At 51.3% G+C, this 16,127-nt stretch overlaps 2 protein-coding genes across 2 annotated transcripts; one reads left to right on the top strand and one right to left on the bottom strand.

Annotated features, from left to right (window-relative positions):
• Positions 1–1,284: 1,284 nt before the first annotated feature.
• Positions 1,285–2,633, bottom strand: N7477_000661 (G1/S-specific cyclin; the record flags this gene model as incomplete). Its single annotated transcript, XM_056962324.1, has 2 exons — positions 1,285–2,364; positions 2,424–2,633. The coding sequence occupies 2 exons, from the start codon at positions 2,631–2,633 to the stop codon at positions 1,285–1,287; spliced, it is 1,290 nt and encodes a 429-aa protein (XP_056827327.1).
• Positions 2,634–12,192: 9,559 nt separating this feature from the next.
• Positions 12,193–15,876, top strand: ura7 (small subunit rRNA maturation protein UTP4; the record flags this gene model as incomplete). The annotated part of the gene is made up of 4 exons (XM_056962323.1): positions 12,193–12,228; positions 12,926–13,985; positions 14,043–14,275; positions 14,347–15,876. The coding sequence occupies 4 exons, from the start codon at positions 12,193–12,195 to the stop codon at positions 15,874–15,876; spliced, it is 2,859 nt and encodes a 952-aa protein (XP_056827326.1).
• Between the last annotated feature and the right edge of the window lie 251 nt (positions 15,877–16,127).

Raw genomic sequence — 16,127 nt, 5'->3', positions numbered from 1 at the left:
GCCGGTACATCAATGCACACGTGAGATAATACTGACTCCCACCCACAGATGTAGATGGATTGATGATGGTTTGGTTCATGCGGTGATAGCTTCTAAATTCACAGCGGCATTGCTAGTTGCCGAGAACTAAGGGGTCTTCGGACACTTGGGGCACGAAGACCCGGCAATCTAGCCTAGCCTAGACGTAGATGGGTGTACGCGGGCCGCAACGGGCACGAAGATGGAGTTACATGTTCCCTGTCTCAGGATTCGGTCTACACTTGAAAGGGTCCACAGAATGGAGATGACATTCGTGGGGGCCATGTGGCAGTCTCGAATCCACACAGAAATCAAAAAGCACCTTCCACTGGTCTCACGCCGAAGCGGAAGTGACCAACAGAGGGGCCATGTTCGGGCTAGGTACACAAAGAGGGGGTGCAAAGGGGGGAATTTGGTTTCAATTTCAGGTCTCAGCCTTCAGTTCCCCAGGAGACCGCAAGATTATTTTTTGCAGGTTTTCGCTCTTTTTTTTGCTTTTTTTGTGGCCTGTGACCTATCTGCCCGCTCCCCTGGACAGGGAAGAGTTGAAAAGAAAAAAACAGAGACAGGATAGTACATTTCAATTCCTTGAGAAAGGATGAAATGTGGAGGCTAGACACATTAAAGGCTTTTCTTTTTTTCTTTCGGGGTTGGTGTTGTGTGACAAGGGTCGAGGCAGCGGTGCTGCTAAGGATCGTAAGGAGTGAACTGGGTGATGCAAAGGCGCAGCGCCAGCGGGCGCGCAGCAAGACGGAATGTTGCCGAAGGAAAAAGTGTATGGTCTTTCCTCGACAGATGCGAAGTGAAATTGTGTGGTGTAGGGGGAAAAGAGGGAACAACACGATGCAATCAGGATGACAAAAATTCAGAATGGCTCGCTCTTGCAATGCTATGTGGAAATTGAGAACAAAATGCAAATGATGACCCAGAAACGATCCAGGCACGAATGAGAAGGGTATGCAATTTTTGGAACAAGAAGTGAAAAAATATGGGGAGGGGTTTGACTCCAGTCCTGCGGACCGAAGCCGATATGCAAAGCTTTCAATGATGATTGAAGATGGTCAAGTCGGGGGATGGCACGAGATCGACAAGGCGAAGAAGCGCATGGCGGATTATAGTTGTATTAGGGGGAGTGCCGAGACAACGCAAAAAGCAGACGCTCCTTCTATGCGGTCGAGACGAAAAGAAAAGGCGCACTGATGATATGTGCAAGACGCCGCGAAACACTTTTGGGCTGATGCTGCTTCTTCTGTGGTCCTTTTTCTTTTACATCCCACCAACATACGTCGGGTCCAGTGCCATTTGGGGCTGCGGGAACTGCTGTAATTGCTGCTGTTGAGACATATACAAAGACTCCTGTTGCTGATAAGCGTCGGTGGCGATGTACTGCATCTCAACTTCGGGAGCGGGTGATGGGGAGCAGCCGGGCACAGAGGGAACACTTCGACTCAGTTCGTGGTTACCCATTTCGGCCTGAGCGAATCCCACATTCTCAGGCGTGATAGGTGGGGTGAGGTATCCGTGTGGGACGGCAGTCAATTGCGAAGACTTCTGAGGCGTGGCGAGGCCCATTTCCCCAGTATACGGCTTTGACTCCGCTGGAGTTTCGACCGGTGGGGTGCAACGGGCATAGTTGGACAGAGAAGCCTGGCGGTTGAGGAAGTGCTCCAGCACCTTGGAGACCCGCGAGTAGTGAGCCGAAGCATACTTCCGGGAAACTACAGTGGAGGGCTGGTGGAGCTGTTGAGACAGGCCAACGAGAGTCGTCGAGTCATACTGGGCAGCCCAGTCAGTGTGCCGAGGCTGGGGTCGGTTGAGAATACAACGCGCCAGAGCTAAGGCAGCGCGAGCGAGCTCCGACGAAGGCTTAGAGACAAAGTCACGGTGGAACAGAGCAATCTCGAGGACGTAGAGAGCCATGTGCTCCACCTCAGGGTCGTAGACCTCGTCGAGAACGGCAATTTGTAGGAAACTGTCCACGGTAGGGTGGCCAATGGTCCAACCAAGGGTCTGCAGAACGTGCCATTCCATCTGGATGAACATGTCATCATCGTAGAGGGAGCAACACATGGACTTCAGCTCCTTGACAGTGGGCACGCGATCCTTCTTGTCGTTGTACTTCGCAGCGATGAGGAGAGCTGCACAGCCAACCAACTGGTAGTGACGCTTGTAGACCACACGCTTGGAGCAGTAACGATCCAAGAGGTTGATGGCCAAAAACAAGGTCGACGGCAGAAGTTGAAAGGCAGTGTGGGCCTCGATCAGGAAGTCAAGGAGGTACGGACGCATGAACCACTGAATCTCGGTTTGGATGTCGATCGATTCAACGTCCGGGAGCGTTTGACCCTGGCGATGATGATTAGCCACGGCCACGAGAAACAAGTCCAGACTAGCAGTCTACTTACATCCATCTCCAGCATGTGGCTCAGGACATCGTCCCGAAGCTCTTCGCTGGTGAGTCTGGACAGTTGATCCGCGATAGCATATTGCCGCTCACGAGCAACGAGTTTCTCGTGCTCCTGTTTGGCCTGCTTCTCGGCACGAACACGATAGTCATCCTCCACGAAGAAGGTATCACAAGGCTGGAAGCCGGAACGAGGACGAATGTAATCCATGATTGTCGAAAGGGAGTTGACGGTTGACCGGGATAAGGGGGCGAGGTTGAATTAGCTTTGCTGAATACCGAATGAAGGGACCTGAATAGCGGAGGCTGAACAGGTAACGACGGAGTTAAGAGAATGACAGTCGTCGGGTATTAAATGGTGAAATGAATGACTGGAGACGTAGTTGGTAATGATTAAAGAGTGGACACCAGCGTCGAGACAATAGTCGTGCTGGGAAGAAAGCCGGGATGCCGGGAGGAAGTCTTCGAAAAACGAGAGCTGGATGGGAATATTAGCGAACCGATGCCGTGATTAGGATTTATCATTAGGGTGAATGCGGACGAGTGTGACAAGTGAGTGAAGTGAGGTGAAGAAAGTGAAGACCCAATGGAAAGGCAAGTGATATCAAGAGCCAGTAGGGAAGGGTTGTCAACTCCTTCGGAGAATACTGACCCAGTAACAGCCTTCGGGCAGAGGGTACTATGCAACCCTTACCGTAACGGCGATGGCATCTAGGCTAGGCAAGCACGCAGGAATGGATTAAGATTGTGGATGCCAGGTCTGGAGATGAAGCACGAGTGAACGTCTTCACCCTTGGGGCCTTGTGGAATGTGGAGTGTGCAGGACACCGGACGACCCTCTCTGTAAGGGAAAGGGGGGGCGGAAATCGGATCGTCAGGGGAGGGAACGTGCAATTGGAATGGCCACGACATACACTTCACGAGTTAACGTGTTCTGAAGGAACCTCCGAGCGGATGGGAAGGGAGACTGCAAGATGGGTCGCTCAACGACTCTCAGATGTCATTCAGAAAACGAATGAGGGTCAAAAAGTCTTGGAACAAGAGTATCCTGAAATGATACACGCAGGTCAGTGAGCTATTTCTCAGAAGTAATAGAGTGACAGTGGCATGTGTTGCCCTGGATAGTGATCATCAAAACCCCTCGGCATGTCCACCCCAGTATATAGGATTTCACAACCCCTTAATTGAACCCCGGGCTGAAGAGAGAGAAACAGTCAAGGACTGATAAGCAAGTCAGATCCTAGGTGAACATGGCATTGGGGCCTTGGAGACTGCATTCCGAAGTGTTTTTTTCACTTGAATATCAATTTCTCCTTTCCAATGCCACTATCCATCCAGATCCAACGTGCATGTACCATGATCTCGACGTTTACCCCTCTCCTCAGGATGAAGATCTCATCTCTGCAGAAATGGCATGAATAGCATTTCAGCGTCCTTAGATCTGGAGGTTTTCGGAATTGGGCATACGGAGACCACCGTGAACCGGTGCTCTCCAAAATTGACCCCTTTCCTCTCTCAGTCCTCAAACTCGCCTACAACAATGCTGAATACTCCAATATAGCCTTCCCAAGGTCTCCCATTAAGGGTATATACTGGTGTCAATGCCTGCCGAGGGATTTCGAGATTGCCGACCTAGACAGCCCAACCACACTGTCCTCAAAAATTTTCACCCACTTACCCACAATATCAGACCCGAAGTCAATCAGAAGACGAAACCCGAGAGTTTTCGTATCATTCGAAGAGATTCGAGAGATGTGATCCTCACGCTGTCGCTCGTCTAGCCGGCAGGAGCTGGAGCAGGGAGGGATTCGTCGGGGAGGAGTCCGGGGATCAGGAAGGCACCGGCGGACAGGGACGAAGGGTTCGCCGTTTGAGCTAACAAACGTCGAATTGAGGAGGATCGTCAAGTTCGAGGAGGGGATTCGACTCGACCGGAGGAAGGGCTGAAGGAAGTGATTCTCTCAGCCAGGCTCTCCGTTCTCCGTGAATTGTCCAGGGGAGGAGCAAAGGGAAGAAGAAAAGAGTATAGAAGAAGAGAAGGGGGAGGGAGGAGTACAAGGAGGAGGAATTCGGATTCTCTCTCCAGGCGGGTGTGGGAAAGAAAAGAAGAAGAGAGAAGCTGAGACAAAAGACACGGAGATACCAGCAGCTTAGCTGTGCGGTACCGTCATAACGAGGTTTCTGGGTGGAGGCTGAAGGTATTGAAGGGTACCTGGGTATTACCGATTACTTCTCAGGTACCACGTATTGGTAAAGGGAGGCGGGGGTTTAATTTTGACCTGTCCCCGACCCTGCAAGGATGAACTGCAACCAGTGGATGGTTTGAAACCCTCATCTACCAGTTGTGCGGTGGTTTTACATCTGTATGATCTTTTTCCCCCAGTGAAGGGTTACTGGTGCTGGGAAGGGACTTTGTGCTCTCAGGGCTAAACTCCGCGTATTGAACTACGGTTTACGCCGGCCTCCACTCTTAACCTAGGACCACCATGGCTGCGCATACCTCGGACGTATACAGAAGTCAATCGTTTAGAGTGGGAATGAATTTCACGATTGGCATAGTTCTACATTAAATCCGGATTCCAGATTCCAAGTTACAGCTACTGGGCTTGGTGTCAATGGCTTTCCCATTTTCCCACACTGGGGCGATTCAGGAGTGACGGCCTGTGCCCGGAGCGGCCCTTGCTCGCGTGGGAAACGGGCACATTACACACTCCTACCTTCCGGCTTGACGGTGAGCTCGATAGATCATCCACGATCAACGGTGGTTCAGTGTGGCTCAAGTTCGACCGGGGGTTTTCGAACTATGAAAATGACTATGGTCTATCAAGTTATGGAATCGGGCTCTCTTGCTTCTGCGTATTCAGAGTGCGTACTTTCGTACAGTATCTGGGTTCGCCGCGACCCAGTCATTTTGCTCCGCATACACTTAGTGCCGAAGTACAGTATTTCGATCTTCTGCCCGCCCGAGTGGCTCACGAATCTCGAGAATCACCAATTGAGTACTTGCTCCTTTCTCAGTGGAGAGAGATCTCCGTTCAGACCGTCTCCGTATGATTCTCCCTTCCTTTCCATTGCCCCCAGGTAGAGAGGCAAGGCACATTTGGACGTTAAGACTCTTGTAGCACATACTTTGTTAGCTCCTCGAAGTGGTTATACCTGTCTCCTTGAAACGGGAACCTAAAGATTGACTGGTACCGTGTATGCCCATCGGCTCCAGTTGGCTCGTCATAGAAGGGCGCCTCCCCCCTGGAGTGGCTAGCGCTGCGCCGGGCCTTGAATGGTTCACCCAGCCCTCTTGGCCCGATACACTCGCGTTCCAGGGCCTCATGCCGCTTATGCTCCCTGACTGGCCAGGATGACCCTGGCATACTGTACCTTCTTGTCCTTGCCCCAGCCATTCGTGTCCATCAGCTGGTGGATACAATGTCGAACTATCCGTGTTTCCTGGCTCCTTTGAACGCGAGCCTCCTCGGTATTACAGGGATCTCATCTCGCCGGCGTTTCCATGTGGGGGACGATTCGGTCGCAAAAGCAGGTTCTCTCTCGGGTCCCAAGCAACCAGTGGCTCCACGTTCCCCAATCTGTTCGGGCGACTTGATTCGATTGGAATTGCGCATTCCTTTGTTCGCGTTCCTTCGCGTCTCTGATCACTTAATTTGGCCTCAGCTCGCCCCGTCCCGATTGCGCCTTATCCTCGGGTCGGTCGTACACGCAACGATTGCTACGTGAGACGATGGACTACTGCCACCCCCCCCCCTCCTTCTCCTTGCCTGTGAGACCCGACGGATGTACTTGATTTGTCCCCGGTCTCGCATCCCCAGATAAGGTTTGCAATAAAGAGATGTCTGGGTTAATTTGCCCCCCCTTCGTATGTCCAGAAGCTCATCTGGTATACAGATGCGCTCCGCCGGCACACAGGTACACAAGCAGACATGCGACGTCTTGCTCATCTAAGTTTAAACCCTAGCCAATAGATCACAATGGCAGTGCGACTCGGAGCTTGAGGGTGGAATCCCCTTGCTTGGTCCCTTACTCGGCGCTCGGCGCTCGGCGCTCTGTAAGGCCACCGAAGGATGTTGGACTTCGGCCACTCGTCAATCCATCGGGACTCCACACTATCAATGGGTGTCTATGCGACTCGGCCGTTTTTGCAATGGAGGGCCCCCCGACCGGCACGAGTCATAGTGGCCAGGATCGTGCAAATGGCTCCGCTCCCTACTGTCACGGACTATGCAGCTCGCTTCCTAAACTCACCCAGATACGCGGATCAGAAGGTGATGCTACTGATTGAAAGCGTTGATATCTTTGAGTAAGAACATGACAGGCCTCAGACTGTCTCTAATTGTCCAATGCCTAGTGACTAGAAAAGGAAAACAGAGGGCCAGTACATCTCTACAGCCTCGAGATGTACAATCTGGCCACGTAAGGGACATTGAGGTGTTGATAGCTATAGGCACGGCTAGAATGTAGAGGTAAATGGCAAACAAAGCCCTCGGTCCTTTGCAGGAGTCGGCGGCTCACAAATTGTGTTCAATGGTCAGAATTTGTCTTCCAAGCATGCCAGGGACTTTGATAAAGACTCATATCCCGTGGGCAACCTTATTGCTTTTCATCAATTTGCGATCCCAATAGCCGGAATACCTCAACGATTGGAATGTTCAAATTCGCAGAATTGGACCTGGACTCCCCTCAAACACGGACTTGCATAAGTCTTTTGTCAAAATATCTGGCAACGTGCAGTGCCCCGCCGATCATGTTCACTTATCCCGTGGACAGCTTCGGAGCAACAAGGGGCCACGTATTTCGGCTGGAAGGCATAGAGCGTTTCCTGACGTTGAACGAGGACTGCATACCCAATACACCTGCATTCGTGCTTTTTAACAAACAGGCCTCATGTCCGAGGGAAAGCCGGGCCTTCCATCCATCTATTCAGCGTTGAAACCTCCATACTCTAAATGAAGACTTGCAGCGCGGCATTTCGTACTTTGTCCCAAAGTATCAAGGACTGCCCATTAGGATACTGTCCCACACCCAGCCATAACAAGTATTCAGTTCTCTGAATCAGACTAGTAGAAGTAATCTAACACCTTCTAAGCCGTCGATCCCTGCGAACCATTGGACGGAGCGGCATTGTTGCAAAGCGGCCCCAGGTCAACCAAAAAAAAAGGGTTAGACCGGGGTCCGAGAAAGCACCCAGAACAGCATAGTTACCGTGCGTCATTTCCATGGACTTGCGAAGCGATAGCGACCCGGCTGTACCCATGGCGACCTGGATGACTTGGAAACAAGCTGACCCATGTCGAACACGCCCACTCAAGCTAGTAAGGGCCCTCAGTTTTAAGGGGCGGGCATATCGTGGAGAGCGACTCGACTCGGTCGCCTTCATTTCTGTGATGTCTGCCCGAATTCTCGTTCGACTCAAGTTTCAACTGCCGACATTATTACGCCAGGAGTTTGGCCTAAGCCGCGCGCATGCGCTGATGCGCTGCATCGGGCGGGTTTCAACCTTCGGTCTGGAACCTACTTGGATCCCCACCGGCTATTTTTCCCGGCGCCTTGACATACGACTATACCAAATTGATGGTCACGTTGCGAATAACATACTCCGTGCGACGATTTGATTATATAGCTACCTTTGGAGATTCTGGATCTTTTGTCGTACTTGTTGTTCACAATTTGCGAGACGTATTCGGCTGATCTCTGAGGCTTGTGCTCAATTCAAGGCCCGCGAAACGCCAGTCAATGAGGAACCTTTGCGAGGGACTGGCTACCTTAATCTCTAAGACATTTTACTCGATTAAACCCCTCTTTGATTCTCCGGATCCTGCAGAAACCCAGACCCAGGGTAGAGACATGATATCGATATGTCCGCCCTTGCGTACTTTGCGGGTCAGAAACATCAAGAGTTGACACAGCACTAATTTCCACCACGTTGCTTCTTCGCCCTGTAGTCCATTCCTGCAGATCATTATATCCCTCCGCAAGGAAAATAGTCGCCCACAGCTTGCTAACAGCAGAATGTGAAGTGGCAGTGAGGCCGCCACCGCTCGAGCCTGGCTGCTCTCGGATTCTTGCGTCAATCTAATGATCGACATTGCCTGATTCCTGTTTGCTATGCAGGTCACATCTGAGCCTTGAACGAGTCGCATCTCACATTGTGATTTATATTCCATCCAAACGAGGTGGGCTAAGTGGAATTTATCTCGGTCATACTTCGATAAACCACAAGTACCGAGTTATCTTTCAAGTGAATCTGATCAGGAAGTTTATTTCAAATCGATTCTTTACCAGATATGGTGCATCAAATGTACCGGATCGTTTTGTTGACAAGTTAGGATCCGTCTCCGAGACTTGCAGTGGGATATACATACTCCGTTAAAGACGCTTCTGTGCCGCAGCCCACTTTCGAGGCGGAGATGAAGAAAATTGATTGTATGTAATAGAGCAGAGATCTGGTTTAGCCTTGAGAAAACGAGTACGTTCCACTGTCGACGTCCACGGGGTTTTCTTGTCTCTAACAAGTTGGGACGACGCAACCATGGAAAGCCTCTGATTCATCCGAGTACATAACGAAAACTCCACTTCCTCAACACTGGGTTGTACAGCAGGGCCGGACCGGCACCGAACAACCATGGTAGCGCGCGTCAAACTGGAATTTTTGAACTATTATCTCATCCGGATAGTACGGCGGACAAGCAGCATATCCAAAATGCCCTTTTCGTAACCGCCCCGCCTGGATGATATCTTTCCGGTCCACTTCCGTTTTTGACGTGACAGAGCGGCGATGGTCGGATGCAACTGATACCGTACGCACAAACGCCCAGTACTGGAAATGGAAATTTTGAGGCTTTCCCAGATCTTCCGATACTAACCACTTGAGATTTCAATCTCCGTTTGAACATACTAGATCTGTGCTTTTGGACTAGTCTCCATATCTATTTACAGATGCTCAGACAGTACAGTACAAAAATGCGACATATTTCCTATTCTGGTCCCTTTCACAAATCATTCTATATTTACAATCACCATGAACTTCTTGTCTGAGCTATTGGACTCACCGTCTTCTCGACGTGTAAGTATCGCAGAAAGACAAATGTTCTTGACCGGTGAAAATTTTTTCTGTATCGAGCCCCTCTGCGGAGAGGTGTAGATTGCCGTGAATTTTTCTTCCGCATGATGGAAACAGCTCCACAAAATCAGACGTTTCCTCTCTGGCGGTTCCTTAAGTTTGCGGAGGTTCTTGGGTCGTGAACAAGCTGCGTCAAGCTTGCATCACGCCTCAGCGCGCGGCCCATCTGCCGATTTGCCTTTGAGACACTGTAGATCGCATATTCGCCTTCAACACAGCCACTCAGTATCTTGATTGTCAATTGGCGCTGCAGTCCAACAAGAGAAGCTACTCAGATCAAGCAATGAGTGTTCCCGTGTCAAGCATGAAGCTGGCAAAAATTCTCGCGTGTGCCCCCACCGTGAATAAGAGTGGTGCTAATCAACCGGGCGAATCCAATGGTCAAGACAATATGACCCATTTGGGAATAGCGAGGCCACTCGGGGGAGGCCTGTGGAGGCTCAACCATGGTTTTGGAGTGTAATTCGTCCCCTTTTCCCCGCCCCTTTTCTTTGCATTTTGCCTGCTCCAGGGTAATTACGGCCATTTTTCTGGGTTATGTTTACATATGATTGTCAGGGATAAGGGGAGTAGCCAATTCCTACTAGGATCATCTCAGGTTCTCCCTGCTTCTGGGCAAGACCTGTCCGATGGAGAGAGAAAGGTAATCGGAGCAGTAAAGCTATTCCATACGACACTAGGCTAAATCCAGTTTAGAGCGCAAAACAAGGTGGGGAATACCCGTCGCGTAAAGAACAAAGTCTCCACTTCGGAGCTCTCTTGTGTAGTTACAGATTACCTAAGTCGCGGTGCCCGGCTCAATGGGGATCAAACGGGAAATGAGGGACTCAATGGTCAGATGACGAGAGTTGGAAATTCTTGGAACTCTGACGAACTCACATTCCCTGCAAGGTTCATGGAAACAACCTGAATCTCGGGGCATCCTTCAAAATCACTCTATCTGCGTTCCGGTTCAGGCGGCGGCATAATTCGAGCTATGCCGTCATCGCTGGCCTCCCGTCCCACTCTTCGGGTGAGTCTTGCGCGTTTCGCTTGTTTGACCGTGGCTGACCAGAAAAAGTCCAAACGAGATAGACATCTAACCTGACCTTGCGACTGACTTATGACCTTGCGACTGACTTGCGCCATAGTAAAAGATTCCAAATATTATTATAAATCTACATGCTCGTATGCTAAGCACATGCATCGGCGGCTCAGCCACTCTCCGTATATAGGAGCCTGGGACAAGAATTGGTTTCTGGCCCGGCGCAAATCCCTATTGACGCTTATGCCCAAGCCGATTCGGCCAATTGCCTGGAATTGACAATACATCAATATTGTCGATCCGCAGTTTCGCTTCCATTGACGCCGACGAGCTCGGAAGACTTGGGTCAGGACGATGATGTCCTAATCTATGAGGCCCCTGCCTCTATTCGTGGCTGTGGTCTTCTCGGGGTCGAAGGGCCTTGACTGGCACTGATAGTCGGGGTCTAAGCTCACTGACCTGCGTCCGAGCTTCATTCCCATTTAACGAGAAGCACACTTTTAAGACCAAACATAAGTATATAATTACATACGGCTTGATACTGCAATTGATAGGCCGTGGATGGAGCCCCAAGCTGGCCTTGACTGGCCCAGGGCTTGCTTTTATTCGTCGCGGAAGCTGGATGCTGGAGGAGCGGGGTATTGGGGGCCAGATCTCGCGAGATCGTGCCATTCACACAGTCCCCAGTGGACCTGGCAATTTAACTTTTGAACCCAGACCAAGGCAGTATACGAGAAGAAACATGAAATTGAGTTCGACCTAGCTCTTTCTTTCTCTCCCTCGGCTCAGATAGACCTGGGGAACTCTGTGATCTCAAAATGAGGTATCTTGAGGTACTAGGACTTTAGTGCTTATCTTGTTTGACAGTCAGTGCGCCCGAGCCCTCCCTCTCAGCACAAACTCGGCCAGCCACCAGATCACATCCAGCCGATCTCTTGATCCGGGATGCCTTTGTACCATGGAAAGCCTCCATGGGCGAGGCCAGCAATATCAATCTGAATAGACAAGAACGTCGGAGATTGTCTATCCCCTCCCGCAGCTCTGCCGTGATATCATCCAATGAAACCGGGACAGAATTATCAACTCCCCCCCCCTGCCAGCCACTGCGTACTCCCATCCTGCTCTCTGACAGTGACGATCGCATGCAGCCTGTACTAGCAAGCTTGATTTGCCCTATCAGAATGCCTACGCATGAAAGTTCTCAGGAATCTGATACATACGAGATGCATGAAGCAGGACCAGCCACACCAAGTCAAAGTGGAATGGAGCTGCTTCTGACGTGGCACGCCTAGCGAAGGCAGGATTGCATGCAGTATAAAGCACTTATATGGCCAAGCTGGTTTTCCTCGCATCGGGGATTGGCCGGATGTCAAGTCCTCGTGGGTCACCAGCGACTCTTTCAGCTGAGGCTTTCCCAGAGTGTCTTTGCATTGCTTACTGTCGCTACCAGATTCCTTGCTTCTGGCATATTCAGACTATTCACACTAGCTACAGCATACAGGAGCCGCTACTGATACCCAAATCTGGGATGGTTGCCCAACCGTCTGGTTTCGAGACGCCCAGCCGCATACCAATGTATCCAATAGTGCTGCCGTATCCCATGGTCGCCATACAAGCATGGGACTAGCACTTCTGATCAGCGACCGCCGACTGGTCTATCTGTGGAATGCTTGATAAGGGACCTGACCGCTCCTTACCAATTGATTGATTTGAAATTCTGCACTGGCGACTCCGGGCGGCTGGAAATTCAGAAATCTGCCGCTTTGTCTCGGGCGTTCGCTTTGTGTTTTAGAGATGTAAATTCAAAACCATGCTCGAATGTCCATGACAAGCCCTATTCTTGACTGCGGTGGTAAATTATTTGCTTGGTCATAATTGAACTAGTCTTCAACAGCCGGTTCATACAGCACTTAGAGAAGATGATCCGCTATATCACGGCTTTCCCGATCACATTATCAACTTCCTTCCATGAAACGAATCAATAGCGAATGCTCGTAGTTCCTGGATTTTTTGCGCTGACAATGACAGTGTCTGTGCAGATGGCTTCAACAGTGATGCCTGACATTCAAGGCATAAATTCACGTGACTGGACGCCTTCCGCCAAGATATTCCGGCCCGCTAAAATTTATCTAAAGAAAAAAAGTGAACGCGCAGCAGACGGACAGCTTCGACACCGCACGACAATACCACTCGAAATCTGCGATATGAGCATCTAAGGGCTGGCGTCGCAGCCCGAGTTCGAATTGATCTGATTTGATAATACAACGCCACGGTCCTCGTTCTTTCGCACCCAAACATTATATTCGAACCGCAAGAGCGCTTTGGCTTCAACAGAGGCCCTTCACAATAGCCATGGACATCCACCGCTGTCGATTCGTGTCCTACAACCCCCCAGGCAATCAACTCGCTTGCATTTTCCCACCCGCCATCAGCTGATCTTGCTGGACGCGGTGTGCCTACCCTCCGACTTGCGATCGGTCGTGCGAACGGCGATATCGAAATATGGAACCCTTTGCGCGGTGCCTGGTTCCAAGAGACGGTCTTGCGTGGAGGAAAAGACCGCAGTATTGAGGGTCTCACCTGGACTCTCGATCCCTCCGAGGAAGGACCCGATGGTACCAAGTTGCCCGGAAAATTGCGCCTGTTCAGCATTGGTTACTCAACGGCTGTCACTGAGTGGGATATTGAGCAGGGGCGTCCTCTGCGTCATTCCAGCGGAAACTATGGAGAGATTTGGTGTCTCGCGGCTCAGCCGCGCTGGCAGCCAACGAAGAGGGGCAAGGATGGAAAATTCCTTCCTCCTGCCGAGGGCGAATTCACCGGCCAGCACCTCGTCGCTGGATGCGCCGATGGCTCTATCGTGGTCCTGTCTACCGCAGATGACGACGTCAAGTTTCTGCGTTTGATGCGCCCTTCAACCAAGAGAGCTCGCGTACTCAGCGTTACCTTCCAGAACCGCCACACCATTGTCGCGGGCTATGCTGATAGCTCCATTCGTCTATTTGATATTCGCAACGGCCAGCAAATGCGCACAATTTCACTTGGAAAGGGTCCGTCCGGTGGCCCGAAGGAAATGTTGGTTTGGTCAGTCAAGTGTTTGCCGGATGGCACCATTGTCTCTGGAGACTCTGCCGGTGAAATCCGCTTCTGGGATGCCAAGAACTACTCCCTCACTCAGCGGATACAGAGTCATCTGGCAGATTGTCTTGATGTTGCCGTGAGCGCGAACGGAGATACTGTCATCAGTGGCGGTGCAGACCAGAGAACTGTCGTCTACCGCAAGAAAGATGGTGAGAAGGGAGATAAAAAGTCTCGATGGGCAGAGGTCATGCACCGTAGATATCACTCTCACGATGTTAAGACCTTTGCTGTCTACGAGACAAAGGATATCAGCATTGCTGTTTCCGGAGGTACATCTCTGCTCCCATCCGCGCCCAGTCTATGATTGCTAAATAAATAATCTCCAGGTCCCGATGCCACCCCTGTCGTCTTGCCTCTGCGCGAATTTGGAAAAGAGCACCACCGCAAATTGTCCAGCCTGCCTCAGATCCCCCAATTGACATCCGCTCCTTCGTCCCGACTTGTTATGAGCTTCTGGGATAGAGAAGTCAGCTTGTGGCGTGTATCTCGAGGTCCGATTTCTCTACACGAGAACATGGATGGACCGCGACACCGACTCGTCGCAAAGGTTATGATCCAGGTAAGAACGAAGCATCTGGTCCACCTGTTTGGTTTTGACAACCCTTCTCTAATGTTTCATGTCTCATTCAGGGGGAAGAAAACATCACATCAGCCATGCTTTCCTCAGATGGAAAGATCCTGGCGGTTGCAACAGTCTCCGACGTTAAGATGTTTACCGTGCGTCGCCGCAAGGGTGACGAGAAGGGTGCTCTGCGCATCCAAAAGATTGATGTCCCCAAGGCTCTTTCCGATGAAGGTGCACGTCTTGTGACCATTTCTCCCGACAGTCGCTGGCTCTGTATCGTACGACCCAACAGCGACCTCTATGTGGCTAGAATTCAACCAGCTTCCTCAGCCACCGACAAGCCTCAAATTTTGCCACAGCTCGCGAATATCAAGCGTGCCTCGCGACATGTACGTCACGAGAAGGCCTCGCATGGAACTCTGGGTGACTACGAGAGGACAGTGCGCTCTGTTGTTTTCTCCGATGACAGCAAGATTCTGGCTGCTGGTGATTTGTCTGGTTGTGTCGATACTTGGGTGTTGGGTGCTGCTACCCCTGCCATAAATGGCCATTCTAAGACGAATAGTGCCGCCGATTCTGACGCTGAATCTTCTGATGACGAGGAAGAAGATCTCGCCATCGAGGGTGAACGCTGGACTCTTGGTGCCAATGAGTCTCCCATTCCCCGAATGAAGTCTGCCATTACTCTGTTGTCCTTCCGCCCTCATAAATCCTCTTCCAAGGCTCTGCCTAACGGCAACAGCCACACAGAGTCTACTGCGGACAGATTGATGGTCCTCACCAGCGAGCACCAGCTCATTGAGTTCGAGGCCCGAAGCGGCAAGCTCTCCGACTGGTCAAGGCGCAACCCTAAGGCATACCTCCCAGCGGAGTTCCGCGGCGTGAAGGACCGTGCTATGGGCTGCATGTGGGATCTTGTCGACGACCGCGAGCGTCTCTGGCTGTACGGAGCTTCTTGGTTGTGGATGTTTGATCTCCAGCAAGACTTCCCGTCCCCGGAGGAAGTGGAAGCCGGGGAAAGCAAGTCCGCTCAGCTCGTGAAGGCATCGAAGCGTAAGCGTGACCCATTCGAGGACGTCGAGAAGGACCGCAAGAAGGCCAACACCGGTGCCGGTGACCGGATCCCTCGCTCTCAGATGGACATTCACCTTGGCACCAAGGTCCGCAAGATTGTCGGAAGCGATGAATCCAAGGGCGAGTGGGTTTCGCTCGACCAGGAACGCCCCCATGTGCCTGGCGAAGACGACGAGGCTTATGAATATGACGAGGCCTTCGCAGCCACCAATGAGACCAACCTGGCTCGTCTCCGACGGGAAGATGGAGCCGCGACCGAGAATGGAACACCGCAAAAGGGACACAAGAGCAAAGCCGTCAATGGCGATACCCCGAAGAAGCAGCTCGCCAACGGCACTTCAGCGCAGCATGCACGCCGCTGGTGGCACACATACAAGTATCGTGATATTCTGGGCATCGTCCCTCTTGCCCCGGGTGAAGATTCCGAAGATGGTTCGAGCGGTAACCTAGAGGTGGCGGTGGTGGAACGCCCGATGTGGGATGTTGAACTCCCCGGCCGTTACGTGCGGGATTACGAGTGAGTGACTGATCTGGGTGGTCTATCTGTGAGGAAGTTGAGACAGTGCCACGTCTAGATCGTGTAATATGGTCATCATGCAAGAGGGCATTATACTGGCGTATTGTACAGGGATCTTTTGTGAATTTACCCCAAAATAGAGATATAGCATGCAACGCCCTCGTATATTTCATTCTTCTACTAGTCTTGCCATATAAGTTGAGCCTCGTGTCAGCTAGGTCATTTGTTTCGCTACGATAAACACCTGATCGCGCC

The sequence above is a fragment of the Penicillium maclennaniae genome (genome assembly GCF_028827695.1).
Source record: "Penicillium maclennaniae strain IBT 15551 chromosome Unknown utg000001l:1.0-3280838.0:1.0-3283122.0, whole genome shotgun sequence".
Taxonomy (NCBI): Eukaryota; Fungi; Ascomycota; class Eurotiomycetes; order Eurotiales; family Aspergillaceae; genus Penicillium; species Penicillium maclennaniae.
Note: the sequence above shows the minus strand (reverse complement) of the source record. Positions and strands in the feature narration are given on the sequence as shown.